Below are 24,728 nucleotides of genomic sequence, written 5' to 3'. Positions count from 1 at the left end.
GTTCCCATTTCCCTGAGGCCACTTCTTACACTGTGGCAGCCTGTGTCATGGCTACAGTCTGGTCATCATGCAGTTAACTTCTCCACCTGGTGGGGGTTTCTGTTTCTACAAAAGAGCTCACAGGACATGGCTCACAGTTTTATCTATGGCCCTGGAGGAGGAACTGTTAAAGGTCCTTGACTTAATGACTAAACTGTTTTTGTCTTGTTGGACTGCTTTCTTTGGTTCTGCATTTTCTCACTTCTCTGATTAAACTCATTGTTTGGCTACAGTTTTTCTACAGACAAAAGGCAGGCAGAGGATGTGGGGGTGGGGGGAGGACCACAGTGTCCTTCCGATGACTTTTTAAATAAATGTGCAGTCTGTTATGCAGATGGCCCTCGACCTCTCGAGTTTATCACGTGGTAACGGGTCTCCATGCTGTTCTGTCTCCCCACAGCTGTGTCCTGTGGGAACCCGGGGACGCCCACCCACGGCAAGATCATCAGCAGCGATGGCGTGCTGTTCTCCAGCTCGGTGGTCTACGCCTGCTGGGACGGCTACAGGACCTCAGGGCTGACCACTCGCCACTGCACCGCCAATGGGACCTGGACCGGCACGGCCCCCGACTGCACGAGTGAGTGGCCGCCGTCCTGGCCAAATCCAGGTCCCCACAGCGACTTGTACTTGACTGAGAAAAAGGAGTTGATTTTACAGAGGGCTGTGTTGTTTAATCCCTAGGGAAAAAGGATTATGTCATACGTATGTTTGATAATATGACCACTTTCTAAGCACTTTTAGATTTTTCTTCACTTTCTTATTTATATGGTTAAAAGTGCTTTAACATTTTTTTCTAAAAAAAAAATTTTTTTTTACATTATTTCAGACTTACAGAAAAGTAGGAAGGACATTACAAATATTTCCCACATACTCTTCACCAAGATTTCCCAAATGGTAATATTTTATCACATTTTAAATTATTTTCTATGTATAGACATATTTTTTGCCTATAAGAATTTTTTGAGAGTAAGTCACAGACATAATGCTGCTGCTGCTAAGTCGCTTCAGTCATGTCTGACTCTGTGTGACCCCATAGACAGCAGCCCACCAGGCTCCCCTTTCCCTGGGAGTCTCCAGTCAAGAACACTGGAGTGGGTTGCCATTTCCTTCTCCAATGCATGAAAGTGAAAAGTGAAAGTGAAGTCACTCAGTCGTGTCCGACTCTTCGGGACTCCATGGACTGCAGCCTACCAGGCTCCTCCATCCGTGGAAGTTTCCAGGCAAGAGTACTGGAGTGGGGTGCCATTGCCTTCTCCAGACATAATGCTACTTATCCTTAAATGCTACACTGTGTATTTCCTGGGAACAAGGACCTTCTCTTTCTGAACCAGAGTGCAATGACCCAAATCAGGAAATTAAGGTTGGTATTATACTTTAAACTAGCCAGACTTTTTTTTCTGGTTTTGTCAATTCCCCAATAATATCCTTGAGAGCAAAAGAAAATCCTGGCTCCTACGTTACACTTAGTTGTCCTGTTTCTTGAGTTTCCATTATTGTAGAAAAGCTCTTCAGTATTTCTTTGTCTTTCATGATATTGTCATTTTGGGCAAGTATAGACCTGTTATTGTAACAAGCATGTTGATTTGAGTTTATCTGATTTCTTTGTAGATTCAGGTTATGTACCTTTGGTGGGAAACACCCCAGAAGTGATCCTATGTCCTTTTTTAAAAAGCATTTTATTTGGTTGTGCCGGGTATTTGTTGTGGCATGAAGGAGCTTTAGTTGCGACATGCAAGCTCTCAGATGTGGCGCATGGAATCCAGTTCCCTGACCAGGGATGGAACCCGGGCCCCTTGCATTGGGAGTGTGGGATCTTAGCCACTGGACCACCAGGGAAGTCTTGATTCTGTGTCCTTCTCAGTCCACCCTCTCAGGAGATACACAGCATCTATTTTGTCCCATTGTCGGTGATGTTAACTTACAACAATTGGTTGAGGTGATGCCTGCCAGCATTCTCCCTGTATTTTCTTATTTTTCCCTTTGCAATTAATGAGCATGTGCCAGCATTGAAAGGTCAGGTTGAGGAAGAAGAGCCAGAGACTGTGAAGGGGCAGTGGGGATATGGGAGGAAGACCAGAACATCTTGGAACCAGGAAGAGGTATTGCAAGAAGGAGGGAGTGGTGGGTCACTGTGGTCCAGTGCTCCTGGGAGGCCAGTCTGACGAGGGTGAGAAGTGGCCGCTGGCGGCAGCTTCCACATGCAGGTCACAGTTGAGGTGGAGCGATGGGTCTGAAGCCAGCTTGTAGGGAGTCAGTGTTAAAGGAAGGTGAGAATGAGACATCGGGGAAAACGCCTCTTAGGGGAAGTTGACTGGGGAGAGGTGTGTGCGACCAGAGAGATACATTTTATTTTTTTAATTATCTTTTTTTCTATAAAAAATTTATCTTTTTGTCTATAGCAGTAACTGGTTGGGTTGGATATTACAAAACTGAGTTCAGAAAAGCCAAGGTTCCTTCTCTCTGTAGACCAGTTAGTCTGAAGGGAAATGGTGCAGGAGCCTGTTCTCTGATCTCAGCCTGTGTCTCTGTCCTTGACCTTGTGGGGTGACCCCTCACGACGTCTGGTTAAGGACAGAACGCGGGTGACAGCTGTCATCCACACAGACAACGTCAGTGGAGTAGAAACAAGCGGTTCCAAACATGCAGCCTCCTGAGTGCCGGCCAGCGAAACCGTCCCCCAGAGAGGCTGGTGTCGCTGTGCTCAGCCACCGCATCATCGCTCTGAAGAGCAGCTTAAGGAGAGGCACTTAAACAGGAACCAGGAATAAGTCATCCCGTGATGATACTGTGTCTCTCTGTTTGTCTGTTCTCTGCTGATTAGTCATCAGCTGTGGAGACCCAGGGACCCTGGCTAACGGCATCCAGTTCGGGACCGATTTCACCTTCAACAAGACGGTCAGCTACCAGTGCAACCCCGGCTATACCATGGAGCCCGCCACGTCCCCCACCATCCGCTGCACCAAGGACAGTACCTGGAATCACAGCAAACCAACCTGCAAAGGCGAGTGTCGGGGCTTCTCTTGTGCGTCACTCACACGTGGAGAGTCTATTGAGTTAACATTTTACATCAGTTTGCGAGCACCCGTGTAAACCTTCTATGTGCTCAGCATTCCTGTAAACTCATTCGCAAATATTAAATCACTTCCTTTTCTTACTACCTTAATCTTGGTTTTACAGCCTGGAGACTGACTCACAGAGAGCTGCAGTAAATTCTCAGGGTCGCAGGTTAGGTCTGGGAGACATCGGGCTTCAGGGCCGACTCTGGAGTCTGTGCTGTGAACCCAGCTCTGCTGTCTCGGTGTGCGTGGCTGTGTTGAGTCTGTGGCCATCATCACGGGGTTGGAGAGGTGGGTCAGAGCCGATCATCAGATAGGGCAGAACAGTGGCAGAGCCTGCCAGTGTCCTGATGCCTGGTGGGCCTCGGGTGCTGAGACTAACGAAGCCCTACAACGAGGAAGGGGTACAGGGAGGTTCACGACTTGGCTGGTGGACTTTCCAGGGAGACAGCAAGCAGGAAGAAAGCGTCCACATGGCTGGGGGACCATGGGGGCTAGCGGACCGCTGATGCAGGGCTGATCTGCAGGGTGAGTGTCTCCACTAGATCCACAGGGAGCTTCAGGCCTTCTCGGATGGGCGGGAGAGGACGTGGAGGCCGGCAGTGACCACACAGGAGAAAGGGGCGTCTTATCGTCGTTAGACGAGGGAGGGGGGAGAGCTGGAGCTGGAGTAGCAGGAAATCTCGGAGGAAGGTGCGTCCTGTCGAGTCTTTGAGGTCAGAGGAGCCCCCACCCCGAGGGCCGTTTACCCACTTCCGGCCGGGGCGGTTCTGGCGCATCCTGGTTTCCTCCCATCAGAGGGTGAGGAGCCCTGTCTCGTGTCCTTCTTTCCAGCTGCAGTTATTAACACCATGCAGCTCTGGGACAGGTGCTAAGAGGGTCTTTAATACAGCTCACACTGTCCTGTTGGGAGCATTCTAGTCCAGTGAGTGTGTCCATGGCGCTTATCCCTAGAACGTCTGATCTCTGGACTTCAGATCCATTTGTGTAGATCGTGTCCCTCTGTTTAGTGTCTGTTGGATTAACAATCCTTTCACAGCCAACCAGGCCCTCACGGAGGAGACCTCTCTCTTCTCCTGCTGGCCACCCTGTCCACTCCTCCCTGGAGGCACGTCACTCATCACCGTTCCCACCTGGGGGCCTGTCACCTGACCTCGACCTGTCTATAGACTGTTCCCCGAGTCTTCACTTAGGGGTTCTGCAGGAATCTTTGTTGAATGAGTGGATACATGGAGAGAAGGTGAATGGCAAGAGGAGGGCCCGTTTCCAGCTTCCAGGCGTGCACGTGTGGTTGTGTCTGTGTGTCTTTCTAAGAAGGTGTGAGCACCCGTGAGAAAGTGCAGGTAAGGAAATACAGCTGAGTCTCCTCTCCCGCCGCCTTCCGTGCCCAGACTGTCAGCGGCAAACCTCCTCCAGTGTGAAGTCTCGGAGCTCTTGGGTCTTCAGGGAGGTCTTAGACCAGGCGTCACAGAATAATGGCTGGAGTGGGCCAGGCAGACGCCAGCACCAGTGGGCACGTCACTCCTGGGAAGCCCCTGGATGTGACAGAACCCTGTCAAAGCGGTTTCTCACAGGGTCATCTCTAACCACGCAAGTGTTGGTGCTCAATTCTTCAGCAAGTGTATCAGCAGCCTATGTCTTTTGGAAACTATATGCTATGTTTATATAAAGAAAAAAGTACAGATAGAGAAATTCTTACCATCTGTGTATATAAACTCCAACGTTTGTTCTCATGTCATAGGACCACATTATGACTGGATTTGCCTCTGGTAAGGGCATCGCAACCGACTCTAGTACTCTTGCCTGGAGAATCCCCATGGACAGAGGAGCCTGGGGGGCTACAGTCCATGGGGTCACAACAAGTCGGACACACACAAAAAGACATCAGTGGAATAGCATTCTTTCTTTCTTGCTCTTATACCTACTGAGACTGTGTTGTTTATTCCACTTTCATGGTGTGAAATGTTTTGACTTTGCTTTTGTAGACTTGATCTAAATTAATGAGGAAACATTGGATAAAAGTTTTATTCTTTTGATTCACTGTCTTCCTCAGTAATTTCACTATTAAAAAATTTGCCCCCTTGTAGAAGTCATGCAAAATGACATTGGAGCATTGCGTTGTGGTGGAAACTCTAGAATGTTGAATCCTGTTTGTTCTCTGACAGCCGTCATGTGTGGCCAGCCTCCTCCGGTCCAGGATGGGAAGGTGGAAGGAACGGACTTCCGCTGGGGTGCCAGCATCAGCTACAGCTGCGCCCACGGCTTCCAGCTCTCCCAGTCCGCCATCCTCTCCTGCGAAGGCCGAGGCGTCTGGAAAGGCGAGGTGCCCCAGTGCCTGCGTAAGTCCTCGGGGGCACAGACCACGGCACACAAACCTCGGGCTGCAGTCTGAGGAGGAGAGCCTGCAGGACTCGTAGCCAGGGTGCAATAGGTTAAAGGCTCCACGTTTGAGACCTGCTGCCCACGGGCAGATTCTGTGCTTTTCTTCATCGTTGATTCCTAAGGATTTAATGTGTGTATGTGCTTTGTGACCCATTGGACGATAGCCCTCTAGGATCCTCTGTCCATGGGCTTCTCTAGGCAAGAAGACTGGAGTGGGTTGCCATTTCCTTCTCCAGGGGATATTCCCTACCCAGGAATTGAACCTGCGTCTCCTGCACTGCAGGCTGATTCTTTACCCACTGAGCCTTCCGGGGCTTAATGGGAGGATTTAATGGGAAGCAGTTAGAGAAGCTGAATAGACTAACCTGACCCAGGGGCACAGACTGTGCACTCACCTCCTGGTTGTCTTCTTTAGCTGTGTTCTCTGGGGACCCCGGCACCACTGCCGAGGGGCGTCTCAGCGGCAAGACCTTCACCTACAGATCTGAAGTCTTCTTCCAGTGCAAGTCCCCCTTCCTCCTGGTGGGGTCGTCCGGGAGAGTCTGTCAGGCAGACAGCACCTGGAGTGGCGTCCAGCCCACCTGCATCGGTAATGATGGCAAGACAGCCCTGGGGGTGGGGAGAGGGCGTTTCATTCTAAAGCTGGAGTGTTTGTGGGCACACAGGCGATGCTCTCCTGGGAGATGCTCTGTGCAGGCACTGACCAGCCACGCTGATGGCAGCCTCTTTTAAATCCTGTCGCGGAGCCTGGAGTTGACGTGACAAGTCATTTAAAAACAGCTCCTAGACTCTCTTACCCTGGCAGCCCCGCCTCTGCCCATGTCAGCTGACAACCGTGATCTTCAGGGGAAATACCAGTTTGCTGAAGATCTCAATGTTGCCGTGGCAGCAGAAGGGCCCCCCCCTCCACTTCAGAGCCTGACACCCTCTCCCCCAGCCCACCCCTGCTCCCCAGTAAACCACCTGCTCTGTCAGCCATGGCTGAAAGGGCTACAGGGTCACGCGAGCTCTGTTGACCTTCCAACATGAAGTGAAACTTACAAGTTAAAAGAGATTCTCTACATGACCTAAACCCTTCATTTTTAGACTAAATCTCTGTCTCTTAGGAAGGGTTCAGGTGGAAATTATACTGGTCAACAGTCACTGCGTCAGTGACAAAGGAACCAGAACCCTCCCTGCCTCCTTCCCAGCCTCTCTCCACCTCACCCTGCAGACTGAATGAGTGAGGGCCGGCTGCTCCGCGCACCCTGCTTCCCCAAGCGGGAGAGGGCCTTCTGCACACGGGCCTTCTGCACACACGCAGCAAGCAGGGAATGACTTCTATCCCTGGTTGTTTTCTAAGAAAGTAAATATCTACTTAAAAATACAGTGTCAACAATAATTTCTTTGAAACACTGCTTTTCCTAATTAAACTTTACTGCCATTGGGCTAAAACTATTGCTTTGCTTTCAGTTCAGTTCAGTCGCTCAGTTGTGTCCGACTCTTTGCGACCCCATGAATCACAGCACGCCAGGCCTCCCTGTCCATCACCAACTCCCGGAGTTCACCCAAACTCTTGTCCATCGAGTCGGTGATGCCATCCAGCCATCTCATCCTCTGTTGTCCCCTTCTCCTCCTGCCCCCAATCCCTCCCAGCATCAGACTCTTTTCCAATGAGTCAACTCTTCGCATGAGGTGGCCAAAGTATTGGAGCTTCAGCTTTAGCATCAGTTCTTCCAAAGAACACCCAGGACTGATCTCCTTTAGAATGGACTGGTTGGATCTCCTTGCAGTCCAAGGGACTCTCAAGAGTCTTCTCCAACACCACAGTTCAAAGGCATCAATTCTTCGGTGCTCAACTTTCTTCACAGTCCAACTTTCACATCCATATATAGCTATTTCTGAAAATCTAAAAAAAAAAAAAGGTTTTTTTCTCTTCCCAATAGGTTAGTTTCTCTTGAAAACATACTTTTTTAAAGTTATCCATTTTGTTTTCCCATCAGCAGCTGGAGAGCTGCCGTACTGGTACTGAAGCCACTCATTGATTGCCGAAGTACTACAGGTTTTTAGAAAAATATCACTGTTGGTCTACCATATGCTTTTATTTTGAAGCATTAAGTATATTCCCCATTTTGAAATCTTGAAGAAAATTAATTTAAGACATTTAGAATAATAGATGACCAAATGAGATGGTGATTAATTAAATCAATACAAAATAAAAGGTCATAATAGGTAATTATTGAAGATTATATATCATTAACCAACCAATACAGTATGTCAGTAGAGAAAAATTAAACCAGAGAATGGAAAAGAATGTGCTTCTTCTGACATAGAAAATAATATTCACAGCAATTTAGAGTCTGATAAAGCACTAAAGATTAACATCTAAAGAAGTCAGAAAAAAGATGAAAATAGCAATTTAATTTTTTAACTTTCTTGCAAAACATCATGCCCACTTGTCAAAACACAATTTTCTGAATTCTGAAAGGCCTTTTAGTGAAAATATTAGAATTTCTGTAATAACCATATCTGGTTCTGATTTTTTTTTTAAATTGTTGAGTTTCAGATCCTGCTCATAACACCTGTCCAGACCCTGGTACTCCACAGTTTGGAATACAGATGAGCTCAGGAGGATATGAGGTATTCCATTTTTATTTTACTATGTTTTTCTCTATTTCAAAATGTAATTGATACTTAAATATACATGTGTTTGTGTAGCATATCTGACTCATTTTACATTTGCCCAAATATAGTCCATTCAGAGAGGATTTCTTATTATTTTAACTGTTAGAACTGAGACAACTGTATCTTATTCACACAGGATTAATTGGTATATGAATTTCTGTTTGAAAGCATGTATATTTCTTTCTGTCTGCTGAATTGACACAGCAAATCTCAAATCAGGGTAATTTGCCACTGATTCACATAAGAAGACCCCACTTGGTGACCAGACAAAATGGGTAAATAACATTAAATTCCAGAGACAAAAACAGAAGAAAATGCCTTCAAAGTACATTAACACAAATATCAGAGAAATACCTGAAAATGGAAATTAAAGAAGCTTGAAATAAAATATTTCAACCATCTTAAGTAATTGAGTGACTTCAGGTTCTCTGATCAGATGGCTTTGAAAGCCAGAGCTGAATATACACACTGCTTTCAAGTTACTGTTCCCATTCATTGAGAATAAAAGTCTCTTCTTCAGCCACTTCTCCTCCTTTTTCCTGAAGTGTAAACTACATTTGATTGCCCTGATGCCACACTGGCTCCTTCCTGACAGCCTTGGTTCACTCTGCAAGGACAGCCTCACAGGTCCCCAAGGTTAAATCTAGTGCATTTTATGCAGGGTCTCGTGTGTGGCCTTACAGCTTCAGGTAATGTTTTCTGGCATATGCTGAACATATTGCAATACCAGAAAAAACAAGATGTGTGTGTTCTCACTCACTCACCATGAGAAACCCAAGTTGTGGTCACCCCTGGTTTCAGTGATCGCTAACTTGCCTGCATGTGGCCTGTAGTAAGTGAACCTTCAGGACGATTGCTTTCAGTGACGCAGTCCTGTGATCTGCTGTGAGAAGCTAATCGGGAGGGGTGAACCCACCATTCCCCTTATGACAGAGTAGTTACACTATCCTGGATAACAGGTTGGACCCAAGGCAAGATTTACTAATCATTTAAAAACCCAGATGCCATCTTTTAAAGAGATGACTGAGACCATCAGAAGAATAGTTCTGGAGGATTCTATGATGGAGTCCTTATCAGTCTCCAAGCCAGTTCCCGCAAGTGCTAAAGCAACTTGCTAATAAGCACCAATTGTTTAGAATAGGACTTGTTTAGTCTCAAAGTCACGTCGGACTCTTTTGCGACCCTAGGGACTGTAGCCCGCCAGGCTTCTCTGTCCATGGGGATTCTCCAGGCAAGAATACTGGAGTGGGTTGCCATTTCCTCCTCCAGGGAATCTTCCCAATCCAGGGATTGAACCCAGGTCTCCTGCCTGGGCAGGTAGATTCTTTACTGCCGACCCACCTGGGAAGCCCAGAATAGGACTAGCAGAGGGGGAAAAAAAAAAAAAAAAAAAACAGAAAAGGAAAAGAAAATTATCACAGACTAAAGAGAGATAAGGCTAAAACTAAAGATAAAAGGCATACTTTTGTTACCCAAATAAACTGCTTCTAAATAATCATGAGTCACTGTATCTAAGACCTCACACGATCCACTGAACAACCTGTACTGTGTCTAACACTGCGAAGCAGGAGACGTGGGTTTGATCCCTGAGTTGGAAAAATCCCCTGGAGAAGGAAATGGCAGCTTAATCCAGTATTCTTGTCTGAGAAATACCTTGGACAGAGGAGCCTGGCAGGCTGCAGTCCATGGGGTCACAAAACAGTTGGACACAACTGAGCAACTAAACAACAAGAACAACTGTGTCTGACACTTTAAGCCACATTTCACACATACACGTTGATTCAGACCTGACCCTGGAGCGTGCTTTCCAGCGCGAGTGTGTCCACGTCACCTCTGAGCTTGCTGCTGGCTTTCCCCTCCAGGTTGGAAGCATGGTGTTTTTCCGGTGCCGAAAAGGTTACCACGTCCAAGGCTCTACAACTCGAACTTGCCTGGTGAACCTGACGTGGAGCGGCATCCAGACAGAGTGCATCCGTAAGTGTGACCCTGTGCAAGGGCAGGGCCTGTCCTCTCTCCAGCAGCTGGAAGAATTCACCTTCCTGAGAAACAATGAGGGGCTTATTTTTGTTTGTTTACTTTCCATTCCCTAAACTCATTTCTCAGAGTCTGACTCCCTAGAACCATCAGCAGCAGCACCCAGAGTTGGTTGAAGTTTGAATCTTGAGTGCCATCCTGCACACCCCTGCAGTATCTGAGGCTCTGGGGGCCAGGGGCAGGTCCGGAGAAGAGGAGCAGAGGGACCCCAGTCTGTAGTCCCCAGGCACCTCTGGTGATATCCAGGCCCAAAAGCCTGAGAAACTGTCCTTAACCGAAGACCAGTGGATAACATGCTGGTTAACACTCACCGAGAGAAAACCTACTTGTGTTACTGCTTCCCTAGGATGTTCACCTCGGGTCACTAAAGATCATGTGACTCATCAGAGTATTAATACACGTCTTTAAACTATTCTTTTTGGAGTCCATATGAATTGATAATTCAAATACTTAGGACCAAGTTTTGTTTTGTGATTTAATCATTAGAATTAGGAGAAATGTAATGATTAGTAATCAACCTTTCATCCTCTACCAATCTACGGCAAAGTAGTATCTAACTCTTACTATACAAATATCTTCTGAGTATGTAAGTTGTGAATTTTGTGTATTTATGTATCAGTATTTATTTCAAAGCTATCATCTCTATTCTAAATCTCTACGTGAATCCTCTATGTGAATATTATACAGAGATATCACACATACATGCATGTATATGTATGTATATACACATAGGTGTGTGTGTCTGTGTGTGGAGCTAGCTAATATTAGGTCTTCATTACCTTGAAAATTTGGAGAAGGAAATGGAAACGGCTCCAGTATTCTTGCCTGGGAAATCCCATGGACAGAGCAGCTGGCAGGCTACAGTCTATGGGGTCACAAGAATTGACCTAGCAACTAAACCACCACCACTTTGAAAGTCTGTCAAAGTGAAAAATATTACAATACTTAAAAAGATTGCATTAGTGATGTTAATCATATAAACTCGTTTTATAATACTTGGCCAAGTCCTATATTTGAGATATAAATGTGTACTCTATGAAGAATGATAACTTATTTGAGATCACGCATGGGGCTTCCCAGGGGGCGCTAGTGGTAAAGAACCCACCTGCCAATGCAGGAGACATAAGTTAGTGACTTGGCTTTGATCCCTGGGTCAGGAAGATCCCTGGGAGGAGGGCATGGCAATCCACTCCAGTATTCTTGCCTGGAGAATCTCATGAACAGAAGAGTCTGGCGGCTACAGTCCATAGGGTCACAAATAGCTGGACATGACTGAAGCAATTTAGCACAGCACACACACAAAGCACAGCATATTATAACCTTGGGGCTTCCCTGGTGGCTCAGCAGTAAACAATCTGGCTGCTAATGCAGGAGACGCAGGTTCGATTCCAGGGTGGGAAGAACTCCTGTGGAAGGAAATGGCAACCCACTCCAGTATTCTTGCCTGGAAAATCCCATGGACTGAGAAGCCTGGCAGGCTACAGTCCATGGGGTCACAAGAGTCAAACACAACTTAGCAACTAAACAACAAAAACAATTACAATCTTATTTACTCCTAAATGATATTTTTAAAGGAAGTAAGAATCTATATTTCAATTAACTTTCTAAATGCACAGTGGATTTTGACCAAAATTAATTATTCATTTAACTGAGCAGTAAATTTTCCAGTTGCTACTGGACGAAAATCAAAGCATATTTTAAAGTACATATTAATCTGTTTGTGTTTAGCTTAAAGGACTGCTCTTTTAAGGAAATTTAACATATTATTTATCTTAGTGTTAGTTGCTCAGTTGTGTCCAATTCTTTGCAACTCCGTGGACTGTGGCCCGCCAGGCTCCTCTGTCCAAGGAATTCTCTGGGCAAGAATACTGGAGTGAGTAGCCATTCCCTTCTCCAGGGGATCGTCCTGACCAAGAGACTGAACCTGGGTCTCCTGCATTGCAAGCAGACTGTTTAGCATCTGAGCCACCAGGGAGGCCCCATTTATCTTAACACTATGTCAGAAGTGTTTATTTTAAAGCTATGATTTCTAAATTTATATAACATAATTACATACACACATGTATGCAAAGAAGGAGACTAGATAGACAGATGATAGATAGATGATAAATAGAAGACAGACAGAGACAGAGGAGGAGGAGAGAGTGAGGGGGGGTGGAGGGAGAGGAAGAGAGAGACCTGGCAACACCAAGGCTCTGCTGTGCTGTAAGCTGCAGAGACCAGAGGGTCAGTGATCTGTAAAGCTCCTGTATTCTCAATTGTAAATGGCAAACTAACTTTATAGCCATTTCCATCTCTTTGTCTGTATTTCCTTTGACACATAAGCTTAGGCTCCAGTGGACTTACTAATGGACTAAATCCCATTTCAGCTCACACCTGCTGCCAGCCTGAAATACCAGCCCATGCAGATGTGAAAGCCATAGGCCTCCCCACCTTTGGCTACACCTTGGTATACACCTGCTATCCGGGATTCTTCCTCGCAGGTGGATCTGAGCCAAAATTCTAGGAAACAGAATCCAAAAACATATTAAAAAGATCATACATCATGACCAAGTGGGTTTTATCCCAGGGATGCAATGATTCTTCAATATTTGCAAATCAAGCAATGTGAATCACCATATTAACAAACTGAAAGATAAAATCCATATGATTATCTCAACAGATGCAAAGAAAGCTTTTGACAAAATTCAACACCCATTAATGATAAAAACTCTCCAGAAAGTAGGCATAGAAAGAACACACCTCAACACAATAAAAGCCATCTATGATAAATCCACAGCAAAGATTATCCTCAATAGAAAAACATTGAAAGCATTTCCTTTAAAATCAGGAACAAGACAAGGGTGCCCACTCTCACCACTACTATTCAACATAGTTTTGGAAATTCTAACTACAGCAATCTGAGAAGAAAAAGAAATAAAATGAATCCAGATTGGAAAAGAAGAATTAAAACTCCCACTGTTTGCTGATGACATGATCCTCTACATAGAAAACCTAAAGACATGACCAGAAATTACTAGAGCTAATTAGTGAATATAGTAAAGCTGCAGGACATAAAATTAATCCACAGTAGTCCCTTGCATTCCTATACACTAACAATGAGAAAACAGAAAGAAAAATTAAGGAAACAATCCCATTCACCATTGAAATGAAAAGAATAAAACAGTTAGGAATAAATTTACCTAAAGAAACAAAAGACCTATATATAGGAAACTGTAAAACACTGATGAAAGAAATCAAAGATGTCACAAACAGATGGAGAAATATACCATGTTCATAGATCAGATGAATCAATTTAGTGAAAATGAGTATACCACCCAGAGCAATCTATAGATTCAATGCAATCCCTATCAAGCTACCAACAGTATTTTTCACAGAACTAGAACAAATATTTTCACAATTTGTATGGAAATACAAAAAACCTTGAACAGCCAAAGAAATCTTGAGAAAGAAGAATGGAATTGGAGGAATCAACCTGCCTGACTTCAAACTATACTACAAAGCTATGGTCATCAACACAGCATGGTACTGGCACAAAGACAGAAATATAGATTAATGGAACAAAACAGAAAACCCAGAGACAAATCCACACACCTATGGACAATCTTATCTTTCACAAAGGAGGCAAAAATATACAATGGAGAAAAGACAACCTGTTTAACAAGTGGTGCTGGAAAAACTGGTCAACCATCTATAAAAGAATGAAACTAGAACATTTTCTAACACCATACACAAAAGTAAACTCAAAATGGATTAAAGATCTAAATGTAAGACCACAAACTATAAAACTCTTAGAGGAAAAATAGGCAGAACACTCTCTGATATAAATCACAGCAAGATCCTCCATGACCCACCTCCCAGAGTAATGGAAATAAAAGCAAAAATAAACAAACGGGACCTGATTAAACTTAAAAACTTTTGCACAACGAAGGAAAATATAAACAAGGTGAAAAGACAGCCTTCAGAATGGGAGAAAATAACAGTAAACGAAACAACAAAGAATTAATCTCCAAAATATCCAAGCAACTCATGCAGCTCAATACCAGAAAAATAACCCAATTAAAAAATGGGTCAAAGAAATAAACAGACATTTTTCCAAAGAAGGCAGATGACTAACAAACATGAAAAGATACTCAACATCACTCATTATCAGAGAAATGCAAATTAAAACCTCAATGAGGTACCACCTCACACTGGTCAGAATGGCTGCCATCAAAAAGTCTACAAACAAATGCTACAGAGGGTGTGAAGAAAAGGGAACCCTCTTACACTGTTGGTGGGAATGCAAACTAATACAGCCGCTATGGAGACAAGTGTGGAGACTCCTTAAAAAACAGGAAACAGAAAAAGAACTGCCATACCACCCAGCAGTCCCACTGCTGGGCATACACACCGAGGAAACCACAACTGAAAGAGACAGGTGACCCCTTTATTTGTTGAGCTCATCTTTGCATGAAGTGTTCCCTTGGTATCTCTGATTTTCTTGAAGAGATCTCTAGTCTTTCCCATCCTATTGTTTTCCTCTATTTCTTTGCACTGATCACCGAGGAAGGCTTTCTCATCTCTCCTTGCTATTCTTTGGAACTCTGCATTCAAATGGGTATATCTTTCCTTTTCTCCTTTGCTTTTTGCTTCTCTTCTTTTCACAGCTATTTGTAAGGCCTCCTCAGACAGCCATTTTGCTTTTTTGCATTTCTTTTTCTTGGGGATGATCTTGATCCCTGTCTTCTGTACAATGTCACGAACCTCTGTTCATAGTTCTTCAGGCACTCTATCAGATTTCATCCCTCGAATCTGTCACTTCCACTGTATAATCGTAAGGGATTTGATTTAAATCATACATGAATGGTCTAGTGATTATCTCTACTTTCTTCAATTTAAGTCTGAATTTGGCAATAAGGAGTTCATTATCTGAGCCACAGTCAACTCCTGGTGTTGTTTTTGCTGACTGTATAGAGCTTCTCCATCTTTGGCTGCAAAGAAAACAATCTGATATCAGTGTTGACCATGTGGTGATGTCCACGTGTAGAGTCTTCTCTTGTGTTGTTGGAAGAGGGTGTTTGTTATGACCAGTGTATTCTCTTGGCAAAACTCTATTAGCCTTTGCCTTGCTTCATTCTGTATTCCAAGGCCAAATTTGCCTGTTACTCCAGGTGTTTCCTGACTTCCTACTTTTGCATTCTGCTGCTGCTGCTGCTAAGTCGCTTCAGTCGTGTCCGACTCTGTGCGACCCCACAGACAGCAGCCCACCAGGCTCCCCCATCCCTGGGATTCTCCAGGCAAGAACACTGGAGTGGGTTGCCATTCCCTTCTCCAATGCATGAAAGTGAAAAGTGAAAGTGAAGTTGCTCAGTTGTGTCCAACTCCTAGCGACCCCATGGACTGCAGCCCACCAGGCTCCTCCGTCCATGGGATTTTCCAGGCAAGAGTGCTGGAGTGGGGTGCCATTGCCTTCTCCGCTTTTGCATTCTAGTCCCCTATGATGAAAAGGACATCTTTTTGGGGTGTCAGTTCTAGAAGGCCTTGTAGGTCTTCATAGAACCATTCAACTTCAGCTTCTTCAGCATTACTGGTCAGGGCATAGACTTGGATTACCATGATATTGAATGATTTGCCTTGGAAACAAACAGAGATCATTCTGTCATTTTGAGTATGTCCAAGTACTGCCTTTTGGACTCTTCTGTTGACTATGATGGCTACTCCATTTCTTCCATGAGAAAGAATGAATGTGCTTCATCCAGCCAGGCTGGATGAAGCACAAACTGTAATCAAGATTGCCAAGAGAAATATTAATAACCTCAGATATGGAGATGACACCAGCCTTATGGCAGAAAGCGAAGATGAACTAAAGAGCCTCTTGATGAAAGTGAAAGAGGAGAGTGAAAAAGTTGGTTTAAAGCTCAACATTCAGAAAACTAAGATCATAGCATCTGGTCCCATCACTTCATGGCAAATAGACGGGGAAACAGTGTCAGACTTTATTTTTTGGGCTCCAAAATCACTGTAGATGATGACTACAGCCATGAAATTAAAAGACACTTACTCCTTAGAAGGAAAGTTATGACCAACCTAGACAGCATATTAAAAAGCAGAGACATTGCTTTGCCAACAAAGGTCCATCTAGTCAAGGCTATGGTTTTTCCAGTAGTCATGTATGGATGTGAGAGTTGGACTATAAAGAAAGCTGAGTGCCAAAGAATTGATGTTTTAGAATAGTGGTGTTGGGGAGAAGACTCTTGAGAGTTTTTTGGACAACAAGGAGATCAAACCAGTAAATCCTAAAGGAAATAAGTCCTGAATATTCATTGGAAGGACTGATGCTGAAGCTGAAACTCCAATACTTTGGCCACTTGATATGAAGAACTGACTAATTTGAAGAGATGCTGATGCTGGGGAAGACTGAAGGCAGAAGGGGACAACAGAGGATTAGATGGTTGGATAGCATCACTGACTCAATGGACATGAGTTTGAGTAAACTCCAGGAGTTGGTGATGGACAGGGAGGCCTGGCGTGCTGTAGTCCATGGGGTTGCAAAGAGTTGGACACAACTGAGCGACTGAACTGAACTGTGTACCCCAATGTTCATTGCAGGACTGTTTACAATAGCTAGGACGTGGAAGCAACCTAGATGTTCAATGGCAGATGGATAAGAAAGTTGTGGTACATATACAGAGTGGAATATTACTCAGCTATAAAAAAGAATGCAATTGAGTCAGTTCTAATGAGGTGGATGAAATTGGAGCCTATTATACAGAGTGAAGTCAGAAAGAAAAAAACCAATACAGTGTATTAATGCATATATATGGAATTTAGAAAGATGGTAACAACGACCCTATATGCGAGACAGCAAAAGAGACACAGACATAAGAACAGACCCCTGGATTCTGTGAGAGAGGGTGAGGGTGGGATGATTTGAGAGAAGAGCAGTGAAACATATGTTTCACCATATGTGAAATAATGACAAGTCTAAGTTTCATGCATGAAGCAGGGCACCCAAAGCTGGTGCACTCGGACAACCCAGAGGGATGGGATGGGGAGGGAAGGGGAGGGGGGTTCAGGACGGGGTGGGGGGGCACATATACACCCGTGGCTGATTCATGTCAATGTATGGCAAAAACAACTATGATATCATAAAGTAATTAGCCTCCAATTAAAATAAATTTTAAAAATCTGGAGAAACGAACATTGCTTTGGTTTGACATTTTTTCAAACTTATTTGAAAATAAATGTTTTTTCAAAGTGATAATTTGTCTTTTTACTTGTAGATAAAGGAGAGAAGTTAATAAAACAGTTACTAAACTCCAGGTTAGTATACCAGAACAGTTACAGATTTAAATCAAATAAGATGTTCAGTTCACTACTATACTCTGTGAAGCCAAACAAATTTCTGATTCGTTTAGTCCATGAACAAATTAATGTTTCAGTTATTTAAAACACCAAGCCCACACAGGTTCCTGTTCCCCTCATAACGGTGGTTTGTTAATGGAATATCACTACTTTACTTAAAAGGAAAACCTCTGCCGTTGTCCCACGCTGTTTTACTGAAAGGAGGCTTGGGCACTTTGTAGGCAGAAGTGGACTCAGATGTTGAACCGGAATGAGGTATAACAGGGAGCCTTATAAAGAGGGTTGTGCGTCTCTCCCCACATGAGGATGCTACAGTAGACAACGCATCGTGACAGCATCAGCTGTGCATTCCAGCAGTTCAATTGTCCTTCCTTAAGTGTCTCCATCATCAGACATCCTCCGTCTCCGATACATTAATTCTCGCTTTCTGTTGTGTGTCATACCTTGCTTAATGCACGCGGCAGCAAACAAGCGAGGTGCAGGTTTATTTCCTAATGAAGATATTCATTACTCCAAATCACCTGGCCTGTTGTGTGTTATAAATTTAGAGAATATTTAGACAATATACTGTGTCCCCAAATTATAATGTAAGTCAAACTTAAAAACAGAACAGAAAACACTTAGATAAGTTGCATTTTCTGGTGTTTTCTGTATTCAGGTTTTCACACTGGTTTCTTAGCCATAAACTCTGTTCCAGGGTCAAATGTGGAGAGAGTATGTGAAATGCTGTAAGTTCAGTCACAGTTGCTGGGTTTTGCATTTAATTCTTAGATGAGGCAAAAAGTTCCAACATGGTTAAAGGAATTCATGCATTGTACACCATGAAGTATGAGACCTACCTTAAAATTTTTTTTCTGAACTATTCTATATAAATGTTATTTACAAATCAAACACAGAAATCAGTGCACTATCCAGGCAATGTTTTCTTTGATTGAAGGAAACACAGTGGATGGTGGTGGTGTGTTCTGTTTGCTGATTTTGTCAAGGTCAGTGACAAATCTGCAAGCTTTTAAATTTATTTCTAATTGAAGGATAATTGCTTTACAATATTGCATTGGTTTCTACCAAACATCGGTATGAATCAGCTATAGCGTTGCAGACTCTACCTCAATGTGCCCTATCCTCTCTGAAGGGAAGCACTGATGAAACGAGCTTCTTTGTATAGGCACACAGTCTAGCACCTCCACTGTGGTGGTTACATTACACTGCAAACCACCAGCAACAGGTCAGAGGACAAGGACCCAAAAGGATCCTCCATGTCCCCAGTGGTCACAGCTGAGCACAGTTGGAACTGCCCTGGCAACCTGCTGCTTCTGCTGGTGCCCAGCCTGGCTGGTCCACCCGACCCGCCAACGAGAGGGCCTTGGCACATTCACAGCTTCCACTGGGTGTGCCCCTTCCAACTAGGGAAAGCGATCTGGATACTGTTTAAAAGGCTTTTTATTTTAGAAAAAAAAGACAAGGCATCTCGGGCTTGCTGATAAAAAGTGGGCCTTGGTGATACTGCTGATGACAGGCCTGCTCAGTGTCCTGATCAATCAGCAGCTGTGTCAGAGGCCTGTGTCAAGTCCTTGCTTCAAACTTGAGTTTTAAAACTATTACTATTAGGAAGTTGGGTCCATCAAAGCCCTAGCAAGTGCTGACATTGTTCTGTTGTTGGGAGACGTCTTGTAGGGTCAGCCTGTCTGGGAAAACAGGCAAACGTCCAGTGGAGCCAGAAAGAAAAGTGCAACCAGGGACTCTGTGCTTTGTCCTCATCACACTGTGGCCATAAGTGCGTTTGCTAAAAACACATTTAGGGAGACCAGCATCTTTCTTTATACCTGGGAAGTCCAAAAGTACCTTGTGACCCGTCCCACTCACGGCGGATGTTGTCCAATTAAACAATTTACACATGTCATGAGACAGAGCAGAGAGAAATTTAGGGGATTCACTGATACATATTTACATCAATTCCCTTGTAAAATGTTACAGCAATACTGCAAAAATAGAATTTTAAACATATTAGCAGAAATGTGAAAAAGTTTATTTTTTTGGTATCCAGTGAAGAGAATAGCTCAATAATCTTTGTAAGAATTCCTGTTCCAGATGAACTGTAATATTTTAAGAAGACAGTTTGCCTTTGGTTTTTGACATCATTTAGTCTAGCTTTCTTACCAGTTCTGGACTATTTCTCATCAGGGGGATTAGAGTAGAGCAGAAGAGCTAGATGAGAGATTGGCTTTACTTACAAAATAAAGATCTTGGGAAATAAAGCATCTTTGTTTCCATAAGCCGGATCTGTGCAGTCAAAGTGGTGCTGTGAAATGCAGGCTTTCTGAGGGCAGAAGGGCCCTGGCAGATGTCAGTTCCTCTGAGCCTCCTAAGTCTTCCCACAGCAAGTGGACTCGGATAGTCAGTGACACGGCAGTAGTGATTTCCAGGTCAGCCTGACTGATGAGACCTTACCTAGTGTCCGCAGTCCCAGTTCACTACCCACGCTGGCCCTGGCGGATCTGGTAACACAGGTGCGCTGCATCCACCCCAGTGACAGATGACTGTCTGCATGTCGCAGCAGCCTGCCTGCTCCCGCCCGGCTCACCTGACTCTTACAAACCTGCTGTGAAGGGACATGGAGACAGGTCTTCTTCATCACCATCGCCACTGTTGTGCTGTCTTAATGAGCAGTGCTATGCCTTCTGTGAACTTCTATGAACTCCTTATTGCCAAATTCAGACTTAAATTGAAGAAAGTAGGGAAAACCACTAGACCATTCAGGTATGACCTATATCAAATCCCTTATGATTATATAGTGGAAGTGAGAAATAGATTTAAGGGCCTAGATCTGATAGATAGAGTGCCTGATGAACTATGGAATGAGGTTCGTGACATTGTACAGGAGACAGGGATCAAGACCATCCCCATGCAAAAGAAATGCAAAAAAGCAAAATGGCTGTCTGGGGAGGCCTTACAAATAGCTGTGAAAAAGAGAAGCAAAAAGCAAAGGAGAAAAGGAAAAATATACCCATTTGAATGCAGAGTTCCAAAGAATAGCAAGAAGAGATAAGAAAGCCTTCTTCAGAGATCAATGCAAAGAAATAGAGGAAAACAACAGAATGGGAAAGACTAGGGATCTCTTCAAGAAAATCAGAGATACCAAAGGAACATTTCATGCAAAGATGGGCTCGATAAAGGACAGAAATGGTATTGACCTAACAGAAGTAGAAGATATTAAGAAGAGGTGGCAAGAATACACAGAAGAACTGTACAAAAAAGATCTTCACGACCCAGATAATCACGATGGTGTGATCACTGACCTAGAGCCAGACATTCTGGAATGTGAAGTCAAATGGGCCTTAGAAAGCATCACTACAAACAAAGCTAGTGGAGGTGATGGAATTCCAGATGCTCTATTTCAAATCCTGAAAGATGATGCTGTGAAAGTGCTGCACTCAATATGCCAGCAAATTGGAAAACTCAGCAGTGGCTACAGGACTGGAAAAGGTCAGTTTTCATTCCAATCCCAAAGAAAGGCAATGTCAAAGAATGCTCAAACTACTGCACAATTGCACTCATCTCACACGCTAGTAAAGTAATGCTCAAAATTCTCCAAGCCAGGCTTCAGCAATATGTGAACCATGAACTTCCTGATGTTCAAGCTGGTTTTAGAAAAGGCAGAGGAACCCGAGATCAAATTGCCAACATACACTGGATCATGGGAAAAGCAAGAGAGTTCCAGAAAAACATCTATTTCTGCTTTATTGACTATGCCAAAGCCTTTGACTGTGTGGATCACAACAAACTGTGGAAAATTCTGAAAGAGATGGGAATACCAGACCACCTGATCTGCCTCTTGAGAAATTTGTATGCAGGTCAGGAAGCAACAGTTAGAACTGGACATGGAACAACAGACTGGTTCCAAATAGGAAAAGGAGTCCATCAAGGCTGTATATTGTCACTCTGCTTATTTAACTTATATGCAGAGTACATCATGAGAAACGCTGGACTGGAAGAAACACAAACTGGAATCAAAATTGCCAGGAGAAATATCAATAACCTCAGATATGCAGATGACACCACCCTTATGGCAGAAAGTGAAGAGGAACTCAAAAGCCTCTTGGTGAAAGTAAAAGTGGAGAGTGAAAAAGTTAGCTTAAAGCTCAACATTCAGAAAACGAAGATCATGGCATCCAGTTCTATCACTTCATGGGAAATAGATGGGGAAACAGTGGAAACAGTGTCAGACTTTATTTTTCTGGGCTCCAAAATCACTGCAGATGATGACTGCAGCCATGAAATTAAAAGACGCTTACTCCTTGGAAGGAAAGTTATAACCAACCTAGAAAGCATATTCAAAAGCAGAGACATTACTTTGCCAACAAAGGTTCGTCTAGTCAAGGCTATGGTTTTTCCTGTGGTCATGTATAGATGTGAGAGTTGGACTGTGAAGAAAGCTGAGCACTGAAGAATTGATGCTTTTGAACTGTGGTGTTGGAGAAGACTCTTGAGAGTCCCTTGGACTGCAAGGAGATGCAACCAGTCCATTCTGAAGGAGATCAGCCCTGGGATTTCTTTGGAAGGAATGATGCTAAAGCTGAAACTTCAGTACTTTGGCCACCTCATGCGAAGAGTTGACTCATTGGAAAAGACTCTGATGCTGGGAGGGACTGGGGGCAAGAGGAGAAGGGGGCGACAGAGGATGAGATGGCTGGATGGCATCACTGACTCGATGGACGTGAGTCTCAGTGAACTCCGGGAGTTGGCGATGGACAGGGAGGCCTGGCGTGCTGCGATTCATGATGTCGCAAAGAGTCGGACATGACTGAGCGACTGATCTGATCTGATGCCTTCTGTGTATTAAAATGTCTAATGTAATTGTTCTGTGTGTGCTAACATTTGTCTGTTTACGCCCCACAGATCCTCCAGATGTGTTTTTCATGCATTCACTGAGGAAGGGATATTACGAATATATAGGGAAAAGACAGCCTGCGACCCTGTTGACTGGTTCAATGCAACTAATAGCAAAGAGGATGTGACCCGCACTGAAGCCTCCCAGGCGGAGCTGAAGTTGACAGTAGGTACCCAAGGGTCTCCCTCACCAGACCCTCTGCTAGTCTTCTGGCTGAGGGGCACCAACACGGGCCAAGTGCTGGCTAATGTCACCAGGGCTTTGCACCTGCTGCCTCTCACTAGGTCATCTCAGTGACCGAGGCAGGATGGTTCTATCTCCTCACTTTAAAGGTTACAAAGCCAGTAGTGAAAAACAAATTAATTTGCTGCAGATTACACACAGATTTCACTGCAGGTGGTGATTGCAGCCATGAAATTAAAAGACCCTTACTCCTTGGAAGGAAAGTTATGACCAACCTAGACAGCATATTAAAAAGTAGAGATATTACTTTGCCAAGAAAGGTCCGTCTAGTCAAGGCTATGGTTTCCCCAGTGGTCATGTACGGATGTGACAGCTGTACTCTAAAGAAGGCTGAGCGCTGAAGAATGGATGCTTTTGGACTGTGGTGTTGGAGAAGACTCTCGAGAGTCCCTTGGACTGCAAGGAGACCCAACCAGTCCATCCTAAAGGAGATCAGTCCTGGGTGTTCATTGGAAGGACTGATGTTGAAGCTGAAACTCCAATACTTTGGCCACCTGATTCGAAGACCTGACCCATTGGAAAAGACCCTGATGCTGGGAAAGATTGAGGGCAGGAGGAGAAGGGGACAACAGAGGATGAGATGGTTGGATGGCATCACTGACTCAATGGACATGGGTTTGGGTGGACTCCGGGAGTTGGTGATGGACAGGGAGGCCTGGCGTGCTGTGGTTCATGGGGTCACAAAGAGTCAGACATGACTGAGCGGCTGAACTGAACTGACACACAGATTGTGTTACATCAGATATGTAAGACTTAGGTCCAGATGTTCACATGTCCAAAATTCAGTTTTGATATTCTCTTGCTGTCATTCTTTAAAACTTGTTTGCTCCTAGAGAGCTTTTATTGATGTATCTCAGTTTAAAAAAGCAATTTTTTTAGAAAAAGGGTTTTTTTCTCCCAGCATGCATCAGAGAGCCCTTGTGAGGACCTAAGGGGAAGACATCCTCAGTGAGACCTGGGCCACGCTGGCACCCTGACCTTGGACTTCTAGACTCCAGAACTGTTATTTTGTTCAGTTTGTCCACGAGATGACTGAAGGGAAAACTGTATTTGATCCATAGATCAAATACATTTGATCTATGGAAAGAACCACAAGTTAGCCACACGTGTAGCGCAATCACAAGAAGAAAGATCTGTGAACGCCGGAGAGATCAAGCCCTGAAGCACTGACTCTAAGACCCTAGACTACCAGAGAACTAACCCTAGGGAGTATCAAACAGTGAGAACTCACACAAAGAAAACCACTTGCATACAAGACCTGGCATCACCCAACCACCAGTAGCACCTAAACAACAAACAAAACAAAAATACAAACCTAGTCATCAGCAGATAGTATTAGTATTACCACCTCACTCAGCCTTGCCCATCGGAGGAAAAACAAACAAAAAACTCAGGACAAATCTCACCCTATATGAAACTTACACAAACCACTGGATCATCCTTAGGAGGGCAGAAACCAAAAGGAAGAAAGGATTCAATTGTGAAGCTTGGGAAAAGGAGACCTCAAACCCAATAGTTTAGAAAAAAAATAATTAAAAGGAAGAGAAATACTACACAAATGAAGGAACAAACTAGAAACAGAGAAGTCCAAATGAAGAGGAAATAGGCAAACGACCTGAAAAAGAATTCAGAATAATGATAGTGCTGCTGCTGCTGCTGCTGCTGCTGCTAAGTCGCTTCAGTCGTGTCTGACTCTGTGCGACCCCATACTCGGTGGCCCACCAGGCTCCCCCATCGCTGGGATTCTCCAGGCAAGAACACTGGAGTGGGTTGCCATTTCCTTCTCCAATGCATGAACGTGAAAAGTGAAAGTGAAGTCGCTTAGTCATGTCCGACTCTTAGCGACCCCATGGACTGCAGCCCACCAGGCTCCTCCATCCATGGGATTTTCCAGGCAAGAGTACTGGAGTGGGGTGCCATTGCCTTCTCTGATAATGATAGTAAAGGTGATCAAAAACCTTGAAAACAGAATGGAGAAAATGCAAAAATCAATTAACAAAGACCTAGAAGAATTAAAGAATAAACATAGAGACAAAGCACAATTACTGAAATTAAAAATACTCTAGAAGGAATTA

At 44.1% G+C, this 24,728-nt stretch overlaps 2 protein-coding genes and 2 long non-coding RNA genes across 4 annotated transcripts in view; 2 read left to right on the top strand and 2 right to left on the bottom strand.

Moving 5' to 3' along the window:
- The first annotated feature begins 301 nt into the window (after positions 1-301).
- Positions 302-3,970, top strand: LOC129644401 (CUB and sushi domain-containing protein 1-like). Its single transcript, XM_055570054.1, has 3 exons — positions 302-616; positions 2,861-3,040; positions 3,930-3,970. Exons 1-3 carry the CDS (start codon positions 418-420, stop codon positions 3,968-3,970), a joined length of 420 nt encoding a protein of 139 aa, XP_055426029.1. The 5' UTR covers positions 302-417.
- A 1,294-nt stretch (positions 3,971-5,264) lies between these two features.
- Positions 5,265-10,273, top strand: LOC129643271 (CUB and sushi domain-containing protein 1-like). The gene is made up of 4 exons (XM_055567584.1): positions 5,265-5,434; positions 5,893-6,066; positions 8,023-8,096; positions 10,004-10,273. The coding sequence occupies exons 1-4, from the start codon at positions 5,266-5,268 to the stop codon at positions 10,229-10,231; spliced, it is 645 nt and encodes a 214-aa protein (XP_055423559.1). The 5' UTR covers position 5,265; the 3' UTR covers positions 10,232-10,273.
- On the bottom strand, positions 6,445-11,771 carry LOC129643272 (uncharacterized). Its single transcript, XR_008710206.1, has 4 exons — positions 11,281-11,771; positions 10,955-11,093; positions 9,929-10,180; positions 6,445-7,365 (listed from the first exon to the last, which is right to left on the bottom strand). It is a non-coding gene; the product is annotated as an uncharacterized LOC129643272 (long non-coding RNA).
- Positions 11,772-14,702: 2,931 nt separating this feature from the next.
- LOC129643273 (uncharacterized) overlaps positions 14,703-24,728 on the bottom strand; it is a 32,480-nt gene continuing 22,454 nt past the window's right edge. Inside the window, exon 3 of the long non-coding RNA XR_008710207.1 lies at positions 14,703-15,148. This is a non-coding gene — a long non-coding RNA (uncharacterized LOC129643273). The remainder of the gene's footprint in view (positions 15,149-24,728) is intronic.

Source organism: Bubalus kerabau, chromosome 2 (genome assembly GCF_029407905.1).
Source record: "Bubalus kerabau isolate K-KA32 ecotype Philippines breed swamp buffalo chromosome 2, PCC_UOA_SB_1v2, whole genome shotgun sequence".
Classification (NCBI taxonomy): Eukaryota; Metazoa; Chordata; class Mammalia; order Artiodactyla; family Bovidae; genus Bubalus; species Bubalus kerabau.
Note: the sequence above shows the minus strand (reverse complement) of the source record. Positions and strands in the feature narration are given on the sequence as shown.

Excerpts from the sequence above, each read along its gene's own strand:
- LOC129644401 (XM_055570054.1), top strand. The coding sequence starts at position 418 with ATGCTGTTCTGTCTCCCCACAGCTGTGTCCTGTGGGAACCCGGGGACG. Across the intron at positions 617-2,860 it reads CACGGCCCCCGACTGCACGA|TCATCAGCTGTGGAGACCCA; the intron begins GTGAGTGGCCGC and ends TCTGCTGATTAG. Across the intron at positions 3,041-3,929 it reads CAGCAAACCAACCTGCAAAG|CTGCAGTTATTAACACCATG; the intron begins GCGAGTGTCGGG and ends CCTTCTTTCCAG.
- LOC129643271 (XM_055567584.1), top strand. The coding sequence starts at position 5,266 with ATGTGTGGCCAGCCTCCTCCGGTCCAGGATGGGAAGGTGGAAGGAACG. Across the intron at positions 5,435-5,892 it reads CGAGGTGCCCCAGTGCCTGC|CTGTGTTCTCTGGGGACCCC; the intron begins GTAAGTCCTCGG and ends TGTCTTCTTTAG. Across the intron at positions 8,097-10,003 it reads TGAGCTCAGGAGGATATGAG|GTTGGAAGCATGGTGTTTTT; the intron begins GTATTCCATTTT and ends TTTCCCCTCCAG.